The sequence below is a fragment of the Nannospalax galili genome, unplaced genomic scaffold (assembly GCF_000622305.1).
Source record: "Nannospalax galili isolate Female #2095 unplaced genomic scaffold, S.galili_v1.0 scaffold212, whole genome shotgun sequence".
Lineage (NCBI taxonomy): Eukaryota > Metazoa > Chordata > Mammalia > Rodentia > Spalacidae > Nannospalax > Nannospalax galili.
The window spans coordinates 1,345,062-1,363,415 of NW_008333884.1; the positions used below are offsets into that span (position 1 = coordinate 1,345,062).

The following is an 18,354-nucleotide window of genomic DNA, read 5'->3' on the forward strand; positions in this document are numbered from 1 at the left end:
TAAACCATATATCCCGCGGGAACTGAAGTTGCATCTGATGACATTCATCTTAAGGGTAGTTGCTACAGTGACTAGAATAAAGCGGACTTTCATATGGAACTTTATCCTGAATGTTTTTAAATATATTTATATTTTATGTGTATGAGTGTCTTTATGTATATGTGTATTGTCTGCTTGTATGTAAGTGCACCTATGTGTGCAATGCCTGCAGAGGTCAGAAGAGGGCATCGGATTCCCTGGAACTAGAGTTACAGATGGTTGTTAGCTGCCATGTGAGTACTGAGATTCAAACCTAGGTCCTCTGGAAGAGCAGTTGCTGTTCTTAACTGCTGAACCATTTCTCCAGCCCCTATTCTGAATGTTTAACAGAGAGGAAGATGGTGAGAGAGTGGAGCAAAAAGATGACCAAAAGCTGGCCCATAAAGGAAGGTATATAGGTATTGTCACGAGAAAAGAAGTGTGCTGTAGTCATTGTACTCTTCAAATAATGACACATTCACATTTGAGTAGACAGCATTTGTTAATGTAAGAAAAATTAGGGCAAGTTTATATAGTTTGTAATGGACTCAAAGTATTGGGAATAAGATAAGAGTTCACAGACACAACACTGTACAGACACAGATGCATTATTTTTCAGTTTAGCATCTTTATGTTTTCCTTTCCTGATTCCACAGCAGCACATGGGTTAGAAGGCTCTATTAGATTCTAGCTATAGAATTCTATGCTGCTCAGAAAATATATGGCTAGCAAGACATCCCTGTATTTCTCCTAGATGTATGGATTCATGAACAATGAAGTCTTAGAAGCAAACAAATGTCAGATAACATGATCACACCAAAACAAAGATACAGGAGACTCTCACAGGCTTAATTCTAAAACTAATGCTAACTGATGATTGGGTAGATTTCATCACCTCAATACACCCCCCCACATGTCCAAAAGAGGCCAGTTCAACTGTGTCACCATCTAATGTAGCAAATATGTCCAGGAGTTTTCATGGAGGGAAGTGGTTGGAAGCCACAAGAGTCTGGGCACCATAGTCTTTTAGGACTGCATGTCCATGAAGAAGGACTTTCCATCATCAGGCTTGGCTGGAAACTCATTCAACTTAGAGGGGAGAAAGCAAGGTGGGACATGAAAGAGGTGACTGGGAAGCCTTTCCCTCCCATTGGTGTCTGTTACACAGCATTCAAGTGAATGTCCCCACAGGGAATTTCTGTTGGTGTTTCTGGAGTAATACTTTTAATGATGCGCTGTTGGGAAGAAAATACAATGTTATACAGTCTTGTAATTTGAAAGGCTATTTCAACATTCATATTAAGACAACACACTTGAATAGCATTTCCATGACATTTAATAATAAGTTGGGATAGGCTCCTTGGTCTTCTTTAAGAAAAGAAACTCCCAATTTATCTTCTAATATGGACAAAAATGGTTGGGGATTTAGCTCAGTGATAGAGCACTTGCCAGTGCAAGGCCCTGGGTTTGGTACTAAGCTTAGAAACAAAAGATGAGCCAGGAGTGGTGGCACACACCTTTAATCCCAGCACTCGGGAGGCAGAGGCAGGTGGATGTCTGTGAGTTCAAGGCCAGCCTGGTCTACATAGTGAGTTCCAGGCCAGCTGGGGCTACTGGGAGACCCTGTCTCAAAAAAGAAAAATAAATAAATAAAATAAAATAAAATAAAATAAGACGAAATAACAAAAATGGGATAGTCAAGAACTATAAGCATCTGTAAACCAGGAATAATATCATAACACTAATGGGAGAACGTATGCCTTCAGTAGAACCCTGGCTGGCCTGTATCACGGTTTTGAGTAGCTTGGAAAAAGATGATCTTTTCTCTAAATAAACAAGTTTTCCTGTAGCTACACAGGACTTGGGGAGCAGACAGACTGCAGATTTCAATCTTCCCTTCCCTCAGCCACAGTGCCCAGAGCCATGAGACTTTGCAATGGACAGGATGCTACCAAATCAGTGAGTCCACTTACGAAGACTGAAATCATCTCATGGCTAAATGTAAAAGGATGTGAGCATTGAAACAATCATTTCTAACTGTCTTACAGTGAAGCCATGCCCACATCAGAGAGGAGGCTGGGGATTAAATGGCAGTGGTGCACAGAAGCTGTAAGATAGATATGAAAAATATTTGGGCTTCGATTTGAAGTATACAAGCTACCCTTAATATCAGAGACACATGAAACTGCTCAGGGGTGTGGAGAAAAAAGGGGAGAAGGGAGGAGGAGGAGAGGGAGCCAGGGGGAGGGAAGAGGAGGGAAGGAGGGGGAGAGAGGGGGAGGGGAGGGAGAGGGAGAAAGAAGTGAGGGAAAGGGAGGTGAGGGAAGGAAGAGGAAGGAAAGGGGAGAGAGGGAGAGAGGGAGAGAGGGAGGGCGGAGAAGGACAACAGCAGGAACAGTAGCAATGTACAGAAGCTTAGAAAAATCTTTATTTATTAAGTTTCTTAGCAAAATTTTTTGATGGCAAACCCTTATTGGCAAGCAGAGACCATTGGATCTGAAAGTATCTTTTGACTTACTGATCATGAAGTGAAGCTTTGCTACTGTTCCTTTTATTTTACATTGAAAAACTACGTAATAGTATTCAATTTTTTGTTGTTGTTTTGTTTTTCTGGTTCTAAGAATTTATTTTTCTTTAAGGAGCAGAGTCTATAAAATTGAGAAAGCCCCATTCTCATAGTTAATGAAATCTACAAATTGTACATTTTGATCCTTTTATAAATATGTCCTTTAAAGCAAGACGTGGTGGCACATGCCTTTGATCCCAGCACTCAGGAGGCAGAGGCAGGCGGATCTCTGTGAGTTCAAGGTCAACCTGGTCTACACAGTGAATTCCAGAAGAGCTGGGGCTACAGGGAGACTCTGACTCAAAAAAAGAAGTGGACCACTGCTAACATCCTCATTCATAAACATGTTCTCGGTAGGGACCATCTTCCAGTATCTGTATCTCTGTGTGGGTTGTTAGGACTTTTTACAACAATGACTTAAGCCAGTGAAGGACTCCAACCTTGAGAATTCTAGGCTGCAAATGTGTGTGATATCCTACAAATTAATCCAGTAAATGGAACCTCACTCCACACACTGCAGACTTGTACAGATGTCCTCAGCTCACAATGGGTTAATGCAACTTTTTTTTTTTCTTTGTGACAATGCAAAAGTGATATACATTCTGTAGAAACTATATTCTAAATTCTGCTCTTTTCCCAGGCTCGTAACACTACTCTCTCCTGATGCTGGGCAGAGACAGAAAGCCACAGTTCCCAGTGAGCCAAGCCATCACAAGGGGAAACAACTGATACTGCACAGTGTGCTGTGTTGCCAAGCTATGATGTTCAGGAGGTTAAGTATTAATTGTATTTTTTACTTAATGATATTTTCAATTTATGATGGGTTTATCAGGATCTAATCCCATTATAAATCCAGGAGCATCTGTATCTGGCTAGTGCCAAAGGGAGCTTAGTAATTTCTTTCTCTTAAGTTTACATTTTCTTTGTCTTTTTTTTTTTTTTTTTTTTTTTTTTTTTTTTTTTTTTTTGTCTTTTTGAGACAGTGTCTCCCTGCAGCCCCAGCTGGCCTGGGACTCACCATGTAGACCAGGCTGGCCTCGAACTCACAGAGAGCCACCTGCCTCTGCCTCCCGAGTGCCGTGATTAAAGGCATGTGTGACCATGCCTGGCCTCTGTATTTTTTTTAAAACTAACAAAAATTTTATGAGGCCTCTCTTCCTCACAGATAGAATGTTTCTGTACACAAAATTTGTTCATTAACAAAGAACTATTTTTAGAATCCCAGCCAAGTGTGGTGTCATGTACCTTGTAATCCTAGCACTTGGGAGGCTGAGGCAGGAGGATCACTGGGAGTTTCAGGCCAGTCTGGGCTATATAGGGAGATTTTATCTCAAAAAAGAAACTTCCTCAACCACCCACCCCCCAAGTCTCTATTCCCCCAGGGGCACTTGGTAAAAGAAACAAACAAAACATGGGAAGCGTAAACACTTATGAAAACTCTTATGCTAAAAAAAAAAGCCCCCCCAAAACAAAACAAAACAAAAACCCTGTTGAATTTGCCTTAATCTAGTATTCTCCAATAAATTTTCTGATACTTTAACCTTTACCCCAGCACTAGTGATGTTCTGTGAAACTATTGCTCTTGAGGACACACTATAGTCCAATGAGCACTTAAAGATGAGCAAGGACCAGAGGAAGTGAGTGGTTTTTCCTAGCTGACTCGGTCCTTTTCTCTCAGTCCTCAGGCTCTATCAGCTGCTTCTTAAAAACCTACTGTTCCCCATCTGGCCTGTCGTGAGGGTGGCCCTGTCTTCCCTCTACTGCCAATGGGGCTGAGAGCTCTGTTACCTATGTAACTCCTTGGGGTGGTGTTCCCTTGTGACCAACCGTGAAAATTTGCAAGAAAGAGAACTTGGATAGGATTTGGGGGTGTAGTCTGTGACAAAATCATACTGACATTTGTTAACCTAGAATCCCACCATTGACCTGGGCCTTTGAGTTTGAAGCTATGGAGCTCATAGATCATCTCAAATTGAAAAGATAGACTGGGAATGAACTTAGTGACTCCGAGTCTGAGAATGTATTACAGTAAGATTCCCTTTGGAAGGAGAAGATCATGATCTGACTGTTTCGGGGATAGAAAATTAGAAAGAACTGAGTTTTCTTCTTGAATTTAGTTTTTCTATTTGGAAAAAGAGATGAATCCAGTTGTTCTCAGAAAATGTTTAATTGTCTCACGTTCTTTTATGAAGTGTCTGAGGCATGCTAATGTGATGGTCTCATGTCTGAGCTTTACTTGTTAGAGCCCATGGAGTTGTCCGCTTGGGCTCTCAGGCTACAAAAGGTTAGAATCCCTTCTGGCTTTCCCCAGATGCTACCCATCACCTTTGAGCACCTCCCCAGCAAAAGCACCAACAATGGCCTTAAGAAGTAACCACTTCTCAGGCTCTTCTGCCACAGTGCCCTTATTACTGTGGCAAGAAGCACAAATAAACAAATAACAAATAGCTAAAGAAGTTTTGACTCTACTGATGTGAAGTGACATGGTTGGAAATTCTAGTAGCTGAACCATGAACTCTGGCAGCATCAGGTGAAAAATGGCTACTATTCTGTCTCTAACTTTTTTTTTTTTTTTTTTTTTTTTTTTTTTTTTTGTCTTTTTGAGACAGGGTCACCCTGTAGCCCCAGCTGGCCTGGAACTCACTATGTAGACAAGGCTGGCCTTGAGTTCACAGAGATCTGCTTGCCTCTGCCTCCTGAGTGCTGGGATTAAAGGCATGTGCCACCTTACTCAGCTAGGATGCACTCTTATACAAATTGTGAGGTACTGTTATTTTTAAATTTATAGTGATATTCATACAGAAATTATCATTTCTTCTGTCATGAAAAAAAATTTGGGTTCTCATAGCCTGAGATAAAACTTTGATATCCAACTTTGTTGGATGGATAAAAATTTTAAGCTAAAACTGATACTATAACATCCTTACTTTGTGATGAATTTTGAAATAGTAGCTGTTAGAAAAATTACAATGAGAATTTTTAAACCATAATCTCCACTTAAAGTCTGTTTGGCTCTAGATATGCTGTCCTTGTCCAATGACAAGCAGGAGGCAGCGCAATACATGAACACTGCAGTGCACCTGAAGAATCAGCTCACTTTTTTTTTTTTGAGACAGGGTCTCACATAACCCAGGCTGGCCTCAAAATGACTATGTAGTAGACAATGGCCCTGAACTCCTGATCCTTGTGCCTCCACCTCCTGAGTGCTGGGATCAAAGGCATGTACAATCACACCAAGCTCAGCTCACTCTTTCCTCACTGTATTTGGGAGGTGCCTTATGATGATTAGTGGCAGCCATTAGAGGTCATCACCTTCAAAGATATAGGTGAAGCTCTATAAATACATAAGAAGGAGAGAGCCTTCTGATGGATTTCATGTAGACATATATTTTAAAATGCATCAAGAAAATTGTTATCACCCCAATTATCAATCTGAACACACATATACACATTAGGTGCACATACCTCTTTAAGTGTCCCTGGAGTGATGATCAGTCGATAAATTATATACATAGGGATGCAGATGATAGATGAAGTTCCTATGCAGTAACCCAGAATGATACTCCAGTGGGGATAATTATATTGGAAAAGTCGTAGATGAGGTGGGCCCATCAGAAAACTGCAAATGATGAACTAAGACAAATCCCAAGAAACATTGAAAACCTTCACAATATCCATGCAGAGAGAGACAGGTCTGACACCACAAACACCAAATACTAAAACTAAGATGCTATTTGGATATCCTAGACTGAACTTTGAGTCACAGAATGACCAATTTTTGTACCTAAGCCACACACACACACACACACACAAAAAAAAAAAACAAACAAACAAACAAAAAAAACCCAGGTGCTTTTCTTGGGTTTCCCTAGCATCCCACACCCAGGGTCTACTCTGGGAACATTACAGCATCCCCACAATTACCCTGAAAGTGGAGGCTGCAGCATTTCCTTCTGCAAAGAAGAGGTTGGCAACCACCGGGAATGACTAGCGGCGGGATGGCCCGGGCAGCCTCCCCCAGTCCCTACCAGTGCTGGGCCTTCATATTTATCTCTGCCTTGTTTTTCTTTCCCTAAGTTTCCCAGCTGTGATTGTTTAGGTGTGATGAAAGGTGACTTATGCCTGGGAGAGACAAACTGAGGACTAGGGCTCTTGGGTATATTCCTTCCCATCTGCTTCCCACAATAAGCTCTGCAGCCTGGGCTTTCAAGAATGGATCTGCAAGGGGGCATCTCCGTGATGGCTATCTGTCATAGGCACTCGTATTGAAAGGAATAAACGGAGGGAGAAGCAGCTTAATACACCTTTTTTTTCTTTTTGGTCTTTTTGAGACAGGGTATCCCTGGCCTGGCACTTGCTATGTAGACCAGGCTGGCCTCAATCTCACAGAGATCCACCTCCCTCTGCTTCCTGAGTGCTGGGATTAAAGGTGTGCACCACCACACCAGCTTTAATACATTTTTCATTTGAAAATTCTGTGAAAATTTTGATGAAAAATTTCAGTGTCTCCCAATGCTCAACTTGGTTTTTTATTTGTTGGGTATCCAGAGTGAGTATAAGTACCAAATTTTGCCTAGGAACCATTCTGCTGAAATCGTTATTGCTCTTGATTTAGTTTTATTATTCCATAGTCATAAAGAAGACAGTAATGTAAATTATTTATGTAATGAAACACCTATTTATATCTTTTTTTCTTTGTCTGCAGGTAATAAAATGGGAAATTGTCAAACACACATTCATCTTCCGAGCAGTGCTCTAAGTCTGGGAGGAGGGCATTGTAACAGGAGCCTGGTCAATCACAGACCTTTCTCCTGACATTCTGCTTATTTCCAGACCTGGCTCCTGAGGAAGATAATTTGGGAATAGAAGAAGAGGTGTGGTTAGGACCAATCCCTGCCAGAACTGGGCTCATCTTGACATCAGGTGTGGGAATTCATGGGGCGGGCCCAAGCCCTTGTCCAGCGACCCCTCACTCAGTCCAGCCTCTCTTGCTCACACACTATAAATTTTCTTTTTTGTACCTTGTCTTCAGTGAAAAAGAATATTTTCAGTAAGTTACTTGTTTACCTAAAGCTGCCTTAAGAAGCCCAGAGCAGGAGATCTGTTAAGTAAACGCAGAAGTAGAAGACAGGCTTGGTTTCTCTTAATTGGACACTAAAGTACTCTCCTTTAGAGGACAGAAGTAAAACAGACATCATGGGAGCCATGAGTCATGTGCCTGCACCCAGTCTGTCTGTACATGGGGTTTGCTGGGTAAAGGAACTCATTGACCATGAGCCTCTAGAAATAAAATGCCCAAGGCCTCAGGGCTAGAACAAGAATGAGGTATGCCAGGCACTCACCTCAGTATAGTGTGCAAAGGGAAGCCAACATTTCAATAGCTGAGATAATATTTTAGTGAAATCTGTAAGAGACGGGATCTGATGGGGCCAGATTAAGGGAAAGCAAATGAGGTAACATACGGTACAGCGGCTGGTTCCCGTGTTTGTGAAAATCTTGTACATTGTGGATTTTTTTCATTGATTTTTTAAAAAAGGTTTGTGTTCGAACATTATTTATCTCAAGCACTGAGCTGTTTATCAATCCTTAGATTTTGCGCTCCTGGTGAGGTTCTCACTTGTCTCACCCCAGTCTGGACCCTGGCACTTCCTTGCTGGGTGTGGAGTATGAAAGTACACAAGCAAACATGTTCCTGCCCTTGAGGAATTAATCTAATGTGCCTTCTTCCTCTGAAAAACAAATGAAAGGGTTTAAGTAGATTATCAAGAAGCACAGGTATTAATACAAATTAATAACCTATTTATGTCAGGACTTTGGCTTCTGGCAATGGTAGGCCAAGAGATTCACCAAACCGCTCACTAAAAACAACTGAAACACAGATTTAAAAAAGAAAAGTAGGGCCGTGTGTTGTGGCACACACCTTTAATCCCAGCACTCCAGAGGCAGAGGCAGGTGGCTCACAGTGAGTTCAAGGCCAGCCTGGTCTACATAGTGAGTGCCAGTCCAGCTGGGGGCTACAGGGAGACCCTGTCCGAAAAAAAAAAAAAAAAAAGAAGGAAGGAAGGAAGGAAAGAAAGAGTAGCCAGGCACAGTAGTGTACACCTAGAGTCCCAGTTACTTGAAAAGCTGAGATAAGCAATCTCCTGGGCTCAAGGGTAAGACTAGCAAAACCTTGCCTAAAGAGAAAAAGGTTTTGGTTGGGTGTGGAGTGGAGGAGACACAAGCCTTTAATCCTACCTAGCACTCAGGACACAGGCAGGCAGACTTTGTGAGTTTGAGGCCAGCTTAGTCTACATTGTAAGTTTCAGACTACCCAGGACTACATAATGAGACTTTGTTTCAAAAAGAATTAATTAATTGAAAATTAAGTAAAAGTTTTTTGTTTGTTTCTGTTTTTTCTTTTATGTGTATGGATGCTTTGCCTGTATGTATGTAAGTGAACTATGTGCATGCAATGTCTGCAAAAGCTAGAAGAGGGTGTCTGAGCCCCTAGAAATGGAGTTAAAGCTGGGGTTAGCTGCCTTATGGGTCCTGGGAATTAAACCTGGGTCCTCCAGGAGATCAGTAAGTGCTCTTAACTGCTTTGATTTTTGACTAAAACCATCAATGGGCAGCAAGCTGGCAAAGAAATAAAGAACTACTGGACCAAAATATAAGAAGATGCTAGAGCCCAGAGCTCACACAACAGCCACTGGGCCCTGGGATCATTTGCTGCTCAGGGCAAATGCTTGGTTTTAAAAACTTCTGGAGTCCAGAGCAACAGAAGTCAGGAAGGGCTTTGGGGGTACAGAGAGATGCATAAAGTGTCACAGAGGCAAAGACAGCATGTGAGCCATCATCATATATAACTTCATATTGAGATGTGTTAGTGCCAGAAAGTACTTAAAGGGCAGAGGGCACCCCCTCAAGAAAGCCAAAACAGCACAAAAGGTCTTCAAAGAGAAGGAACAGAGCACACCAAAGAAAAGCTTAAGACAAAGGAATGGCTCGGAGACTCGAGAGGCTGGGATGGGTAGACAGAATGGTCTAACTCACCTTTCTGGCTCTAAAAGATCAAAAATGTCCCCCAAATAAAATTACACGTAAATGAAAAAACTGAAGCGCAGTCCCCGCTGATGCACACAGCTCTTGGAAAATTAGTAGGGTATTATTCATCTTTGGGTAACAGGAAGACCCTGGGAGGACAGCAGAGGCACATCTTGGGTAATCCTTGGAACTCAACTTTCTTACCCAGGTCCTTTGACAATAAATGAATTCTATATTTGACTTGGACTGAAACTTGACGTTTGTGTGGGACCTTCAAGATGCTTGCAAAATTCTAAGTATACAGCTGCTAGGACCCCTGTCAGGGCCTTCCTGAGCAACACAGTAATTTCTTCCTTGGTTTTGAATAGGCTCTTGTTATATAACTTTAATGTCACTTAAGCCTAAATTTTCTTTTTAAAAAATATTTAATTATATATTTAATATTTAATTATTTAATTATGCATGTGTATGAGTGCACCATGTGTGTATAGTGCCCACGGAAGCCAGAAGAGGGCATCTGATCTCCTGGAACTGGAGTTATGGATAGTTGTAAGCCACCATGTGGGTGTTGGGAACCAAACCTCGGTCCTCTACAAGAACAGCCAGTATTCTTAACCACTGAGCCATCTCTCCAGCTGCCTCAATTCTCTTACATGTAAAATAGAAGTACCAAGCCAAGTATGGTAGCTCACTCTTGTAATAGTAGCACTCGAGAAGCAGAGGCAGGAGGATCTCAAATATAACGCCAACTTAGGCTACACAGAGTTCCAGGCCAGATCGGGCTACATAGGGAAACCATCTCAACAAAACAAAACACAAAACAAAACACCCTACTACTTTACAGAATTAGTTTGGTGTAAGTTTAGCACTAAATCTGCCCTGGCACTTAGTGTTCAATAAATGTTAATTATTATTGTTCAACTGGGACTAGACTAACATGATTCTTAGTGTTAGAGATCATAGAATAGGTGAGCAGTGGTGGGCACAGAGACTGGAAGGGCCCCAGCATAGAAGGGCTTCTTGAAGTACTGGTTATATTTTTTTGTTCCTTGGTATGATTTTGACTGCATAGTAGTATTCAATTTATAAGATTTCTTTGAGATGTACATTTATGGCTGGTATACTCGGTGTATACCAGTGTATGTATTACATTTCAGTAACATTTATTTCTTATAAATGTCTTTACCACCAAGGCAAGAAAAAGTGACAACTCACCAAGAGAAACAGGGGGCTGATGGCCACCCAGCAGATCCTCCAGAACCATCCAGGGCTGAAGCCAAGCATTTCCTTCACATCACTACAGAACTGATTGATACCTGGAATCATCCAAAGGAGAGACTCATGGAGAGGACATGGACATCTTTCTATCTCCTGGATCAGTGGGGCTAGCATTGTCAGGACAAGAGGGAAGAGAGCTCAGATTCCTGCCCTGAATCAATGGAGTAGCTCTGGAATTTCTCCACATGACAGGCTCAAGGACTCAATCTAGCATGAAAGTAGACTGGGTTACATCACAAAACTGAATTTTTATGGGAAGCAAAGCTCTTCTACATAGAGCAGGAGAGTTGATGGATATCTAGGCAGAGACCCAAAGCCCCCCTTGGTGCCCATACTGCCATTCGAAGACCATGGCATAGGTTTGATTTTAGTATTATTATAGAAAGCTGAGTTTTATTTAGGAATGATGAACCCAAATGGAAACTGGTAACTTTCAAGGAAATTTTTTTTGGGGGTGGGGGTCTTGAGATAGAGTTTCCCTGTAGTCCCAGCTGGCCTCAAACTCACTATGTAGGCCAGACTCGCCTCCATCTCACAAGAGATCTACTTGCCTCTGCCTCCTGAGTGCTGGGACTAAAGGCGTGTGCCACCACACCCAGCTCATGGGAAATTTTTAACCACAATGTTTCCCAGTCATATGCCAGTTCAGTTCTATAAAAAGTTATTGGCACTGGAGTGAGAGCTGAGAACACTCACCGACAGGTAAGACCTACAAAGGGGAAGGTGCTTGGCCTGCTTCCTCAAAAGCACCACAGTTCCTAGGTCAGGCCTTCAGGGACCTTGGACTCTGTCCTCTGAATTGCAGAGGAAGTAAAGAGGATTTCTCCTTTTTAAAAAATTGGGCCCTGGGGGCTGGAGAGATGGCTCAGCAGTTAGCTGCTCTTACAGAGAACTGGGGTTCACTTCCAGCACCCACATGGCAGCTAACAACCATCCATAGCTCCAGTTTCAGGGGATGTAACAGCCTCTTCTAACCTCTAGGGCTTTGCATGCATGTAGCACTCTTTCATACATGCAGGCAAAACACTCATACACATAAAATAAAAATAAACAAATCAAAGAAAAAAATGAACCCTGAATTTAGTTCCCAGCTTACAATCTCCTCTAACTCCAGCTCCAGGGGATCCAATGCTCTTCTGCCTTCCTAGGGCAGCTGCATACACACACACACACACACACACACACACACACACACACACACACACACACCACGCAATTAAAAATAAAAGAAAACATCTTTTGCAAAATTAGGCCCATGCACAACTCAAAATGTACCACCCCTCTTCTTCACAGCATGCATAATGATGACCATGTTAAAATATTTATCACAGAAAGTCAGAAAGCAAATCTATTTTAGAATGAGGTATGCTTCTTGACGCATCTCTGAACTTGCGTTCTTAGTTGCCTGTGCCCTCTGCTAATAGACCCATCTCAGCTCATTTCCTGTACTTCTTTTATTTCATCCTTGTCAAATTCCATCCCATACCAGAGGCCATCAACTGGGGGGTTACCAGGGCCAACAATGCAAATAAGAACATTCTTGCCTCTTTAGTAGATAAGGACCTAAGCTCTGTCTCAGGGGTCTAGAGAGAGCTCTTACTTGAGAAATTTAAATTTGGAGCACTATTTAACGTGATCTTAAACTGCTTCTATAGGTGAAATGGATTGGCTTCAGCCTTCCTCCACTGGGTAAGCACTCAAAATCAGGGCAGGAAAAATGTTCTCCCCCAAAGGTACAACCCACTGTACAATGCAGAAGAAAGGATGGCATTGCTGTAGGCCCTCAGCTGAGGTTATTTTACAGACCCATCAGGAGAGCAGACTTGGTCACTTGTCCCTCCCATTCTTTCTCTGATGAACTCCATGCCTGTCTCTATTCAGGCTGAAGGTAGTGTAGAAAAACTCTCCAGCTGGTAGAAGGAACAGCTTACCATAGAACCAAGACACAGCAACTGCTTCTATAAGTGCCACGGTGAGCACTGCAGGGCCCGTGGCATACTCTTCCAGCAGCTTCACTACATAGGCCCCACCCTGGGAATGAGATCACAGACTTGGTTAAGGGTTTCTGAGGTACTTCTACTCTTTATTACAAAGGCCCACAGAAGCCTGTGAATATAGGGCAGTGCTGGAGAATTCCCACCTTGGACCTAGTCCCTACCCCAGAGCCCGTCTTGTGGAGTGGCCTCTGAATGTGGGTCCATCAGACTCCTCACCATACGGAACACATTTTTAATGGTGTTGGGGGTGGAACCCACAGGCTGGGGCATTCAAGGCAAATGCTTTACCACTGAGCTATGCCCTGAGCCCCAGGGTATGTCCTTCCTGTTTGATCCATGAGCTTGAAGAGATCTCTATATCCATTTTCAACTTACTGAGTATCTCCTGCCTACTCAGTCCTAGAGAATCCCCATCTCTAAAGACTGAATCTTGAGTCAACCATGGAACACTTTGGTCACAGTTTTGCTTCTTTCTGTTCTTTTTTTTTGAGACAGAGTGTCCCTGTAGCCCCAGCTGTCCTGGAACTCACTATGTAGACCAGTCTGGCCTCGAACTCACAAAGATCCTCCTGCCTCTGCCTCCCAAGTGCTGGGATTAAAGGCGAGTACCACCATGCCCGGCCTGTCCTAACTTCTAACTACTCAGAGTCTTATAGAGTCCCTAATCAATCCCAGTGAAGTGCCAGAGACAGTGGGGTCATGGTTTAAAGAGGACTACATGCAAAATCTGGCTTGAGTCAAGAGAACACAAGGCTAGGATGCTGACTTATCTCATGTACACTTTACTTCAGCTACCAAAAGGAGAGGCCAGCTGGAGAGACGACCCAGCAGCTAAGAGCACTGGCTGCTCTTGCAGAGGACTCAGGTTCAGTTCCTAGCACCCAACATGGTGACTCACAACCATCTGTAACTCCAGTTTCAGGAGGTCTGATGCCCTCTTCTGGCCTCCATAGGTACTGCACATATGTGGCACACATATATGTACAGGCAAAACACTCATACACATAAAAATAACTTTTTAAAGGAGATGATGGGAGAGACGGGGAGAGAGAGAGAAATCGCTGAAGCAGGTCTGACTTCTTTACCATTAAAAAGCTCTAGAGGAGACAAAGTGGCACCACACACATAAGACACCAGCCTACAGATCAGGACGTCAGGGCAATACACGCATAAAAGCAGCTCTCAAGGGCAGAATTGCAAACCCTAGTTTTTTTTTCCCAGGTATTTTTTGCCAAGCCTGAAATATAATTGGATCTGCTGTAAAATGCTAAGCCTCCCGATGCCACACACAGATTCTACAAACTGATGCTGCTAGAAATAATCTCCCTTCTCCTTATGACAAACTTTTTTTTTTCAAGGCTGGGGATTGAACCCAGGGCTTCGCATATGGTAGGCAAGCACCGTACCACTGAGCCACATCCCCAGCACATGATGAGAAACTATTTAATAGTAGTAGCAACCTCTCTTTAGGCCCCCAGATGAGAACATTATGTGGAGAAGCAGAAAAAGAACAGCTTCTTGTAGCATGCTGTTGCCCCGGTGGAGGCCCACTCAGAGCCGGGGGTCGTGGTACTCACAGAAGTCAGTGTGATTAGGGATCCGAAGACACATGTGATGACCACAATGAGCACAAACCACTCCCTGCGCTTGGCCCAGACGTGTGGAAACTCATCTAGCACAGCTGTGATCACGCCCTCCAGTCCTGCAAACTAAGAACGTGCACATGATCACAGTGAGTCTTGGGATAAGTCTGTGCCTTGAGGACAGTGAACAGAAAGACTGCTAGGTGAACAGTCAAGCTGATCATGGCTAGGTATCCCACTCACTGACCCATGAATACATCCAGAAGCATATTTCCATTTGACACCATCATTAAAACCATCACTAAGGACACACGGGCAAGAAAATACAGCACACAGGACTTCAGCACTGAGTTCTGGGGAGACTGGTTGCATCAAGAAGGCCAACTCAATTCTAACATCCTCTCTACACTATTAGGTGAGAGTCTTTGAGCTGAGCCTTTGGGCATCACCAAAGGTTAAGCATCCATACACAAAGATAAGGGATTCCCACATGCTGAGTCCCTTGCCTGCACCAGAGGCACTTTCTCTACATTATGCCACTAGTGACTCTCTAATATACCAGGGGCAGAAAGTGCCATTGCTGAGGAATGGACAGGGGCTTGGGAAGTTCCAGGAGACATAGCCAGCAGCACTAGCAGGGTGGAAGGGAGTCTAGCCAGCTCCTCCTTTTCCCAGAACCCATTTTCCTTCTGTGTTTACTCACCGTGCTGTCCAAGCCCAGTGTGATTAACATGAGGAAGAAGATAATGGCAAAGAATGTGGATGCTGGCATGTTGGCTATAGCTTCTGCATATGTGATGAAGAGGAGGCTGGGGCCTGAAACAGAGAAGGAAGAGGAAGAGGTAGATGCTGAGACCTGTCCTACCAACACAGTGCAGAGCAACACTCAGCTGCACCAAAAATCACAATAAATTTTTAAAAATTTTTTATGCATATGAGTGTTTTGCCTATATGTATGTAAGTATACCACATGTGTACAATGCCCATGGAGGCCAGAAGGCATCAGATCCCCCGGTTGTTAGCCACTATGTGGGTGTTGGGAATCAAATGGGGTCCTCTGCAAGAGCAGCCAGTGCTCTTAACTGCTGAGCCATCTCTCCAGTCCCTCCTTGCTATTTTGAAGTCCCCTGCCCTTTTTCTTTTTAATTTGGTGGTGCTGGGGACAGAACTTCAGAATCTGAACATGGTAGGCAAGTGCTCCACCAGTGATCTATCTATATCTCTTAGTCTTTTGACAGTGTGAGGAACATGTTCTCAATTTCTTGTGAGTTAGCTAGGGATTCTGTCATTTGGAGTATGAGGTTGGTCAAAGTACCATATCAGGCCAAATATACAGGTATTTCTCAGAGCTGTGGGCCTCCATCTACTAGGGCCTACTGTTTCAATGTCTGCCACATGTTTTTCCATGAAAACCTCACAATATAAGAAGCAGAGTGGTAACATCACCTATACTTTATCTTTCTGCAAGGGGCAATTGTAAGGATTAGTAATTATTTGCCTACTAGACTAGACCTCATCACAAGATCATCCCAGGGCTCAAACCCAATGATTTTAGAGCTACCATCCAAGTCATATTTTCTAGCCCATCATGTGCCCCAGTATGGGGCACCAAGAGAACTGCCCTAACCCTAAATGCATGAGAGGGCTGAGATCACTAAGGCATTAAGTTTCTTTCAAATTTTTGAAAACTTAAAAGAATAGTTGAAAAGTTAGTTTTTGTTTTTTTTGGTCTTTTTGAGACAGGGTCTCCCTATAGTCCCAGCTGACCTGAACTTACTATGTAGACCAGGCTGGCCTTGAACTCACAAGGATCCCCTTGCCTCTGCCTCCCGAGTGCTGGGATTAAAGGCATGCACCACTACACCTGGCAAAAAGTTAGATATTTTTTAAAGATTCCAAAATAGATCAATTCAGTAAACAGTGCTCTGGATCCTACCTGCATCTTTGGCCACCTCAGACACATCTTCGTTCCTCATCTCAGCCATGTACCCAAGCACCGTGAAGATGACAAAGCCCGAAATGAAGCTGGTCATGCAATTCACCATACTGGTCACCAGGGCATCTCTGGAATGAAAACCTAGGATGCCTGAGACAGTTCTGGACTGGGGAGTCTAAGAAGCACCCGTCTGTGTTTGTCCTGCTGGCTCCGGCCTCCAAGCTGTTCTCCCTCTTTTCCCAGAGCCCTATCTCCCAAATACTGTATGAGGGGGAGTAGGTAAGGGGGCGTTCTAAGACATGTTCTTCAACCAGGTGCAGTGGCACATGCTGTAATTCTCCCACTTGGAAGGCTAAGTGAGGCAGAAGGACTGTGAGTTCAAGACTAGCATGAGCTACATAGCAAGATGGGGATAGGGGGAGCCTGTCCTGCTGTGAAACAGCATAGCATAGGCCTCTCCATGTCAGCTAGAAGGGCACTGTTCTGGAGCAGGGCCCGGGATGGAGGTCCAGGAAAGGCTTGGACTTCACATTTGTGAAGTTCTTATATTTAGGTACTTGACATTATCTTCAAGTGAAGTCAGAAGACTGCCACAGAGATACCTTGGCAGTTTTAAGACTTCATCACACAACTTTAGCTGGTATCCCAACACAAGACCACATTCCTTACGATGTATGTATGTGTGTGAACTCTTCCCCCAGTCTTTAAAAAGAATTCCGTAATTATTTTCTGAATAGTAAAAACAGATTGCTAGACATAGCCATCTGTATAGGAAAAATTTTAAAGTCTAAAGGTGATGAGGGGCACTCAAGTCCTCACGGGCACAACACTCCTGTTTTGTTAAAACATCTGAAATGTGACTTTTCCACAATTATGGCATTTTTTATAAGCCAAAATAGTTCAATCACTATAATTTTTGTGTATATATAAATAACCAGATTATAATTTTTGTTGTTAAATGTATTAGTCAAGCCCAAATAGTGTATGCTGCAATTTTTATGTCTGCATTAGAATTTCTTGGAGTTTTTGGTGGTGGTGGTGATGGTAGGAGTGGATGTTTGTTATTTTTGTTTGTTTTTGTCTTGTCTTGTTTAAGACAGGATCTCATCCAGGCCAGGCCAATCTTAAACTCCATATGTAGTCAAGGCTGGCTGAACTCCTAATCCTTCTGCTGTCACTTCCCAAGGACTGATATCATAGACATGCATCCTCACCCCCAATTAGGAACTTTTCAGTTTTTAAAAAATATATAGGACTCTCACAAAACAGAATAAGTAACTTAGGGCTTTTCTCAACCTCTGAGTAGCCTGGGTAAGGAAGCATGAATATTACTATGGTCATGGATGAATGGCCAAGGGCTTGTGACACCCTTGACGGGCAGTGTCTTATGGTCTGGGCTCAGCAAGGTTTAAGATCATCAGTTTAATCACCTCCCTCAGACTATCAACTTTTGGTCATTCACTTCCAGTCTTTGCTTGAGAGCCCCATGTACTCACCGGTAGCAGTTGTTGTTGAACTTGTTGTAACTAGCAAAAGCCAGGAGCACCCCAAAGCCTGGACCAAGAGAGAAGAAGACCTGAGCAGCAGCATCCACCCACACCTGGAACACAGCAGGGGGTAGGTTGTGTGAAAAGGGGGGACACGGCCAATGCCAAGCACAAGCAAAGCAGCACCTCTCATGCCTCCCCATGGCTTTATGCAGGGCAGAAACCAGCTTTTCAAGGCTCAGTCCAGGGATGGGACACTTACCAGTTCAATACATGCGCTTTCTCTTCTTATCATTTAAGCTTAACCTCATTCAGTGGCCTCAAAATGCTGTACTTTAAATGCTTGTATTTCTGGTTCAAAGAATCATTACAGACTTGCTCATTAAACTAAATTTGAAACTACCATCCTATTTGAAAGAGAACTAGCTTATCCTGTCAAAGATAGGCAGGTGCCACCATTTCC

At 43.1% G+C, this 18,354-nt stretch overlaps 1 protein-coding gene across 4 annotated transcripts in view; it reads right to left on the reverse strand.

Annotated features, from left to right (window-relative positions):
* Window positions 1-521: 521 nt before the first annotated feature.
* Slc6a4 (solute carrier family 6 member 4) overlaps window positions 522-18,354 on the reverse strand; it is a 40,293-nt gene continuing 22,460 nt past the window's right edge. For all 4 annotated transcript variants that reach the window (XM_008828733.2, XM_029561431.1, XM_029561430.1 and 1 more), the window contains 8 exons: window positions 17,901-18,004; window positions 16,405-16,532; window positions 15,172-15,284; window positions 14,463-14,594; window positions 12,820-12,919; window positions 10,826-10,926; window positions 6,050-6,217; window positions 522-1,253 (listed from right to left, as the gene is read on the reverse strand). In XM_008828733.2, the coding sequence (XP_008826955.1) occupies window positions 1,179-1,253; window positions 6,050-6,217; window positions 10,826-10,926; window positions 12,820-12,919; window positions 14,463-14,594; window positions 15,172-15,284; window positions 16,405-16,532; window positions 17,901-18,004 (921 nt within the window). In that variant the 3' untranslated portion in view covers window positions 522-1,178. The remainder of the gene's footprint in view (window positions 1,254-6,049; window positions 6,218-10,825; window positions 10,927-12,819; window positions 12,920-14,462; window positions 14,595-15,171; window positions 15,285-16,404; window positions 16,533-17,900; window positions 18,005-18,354) is intronic.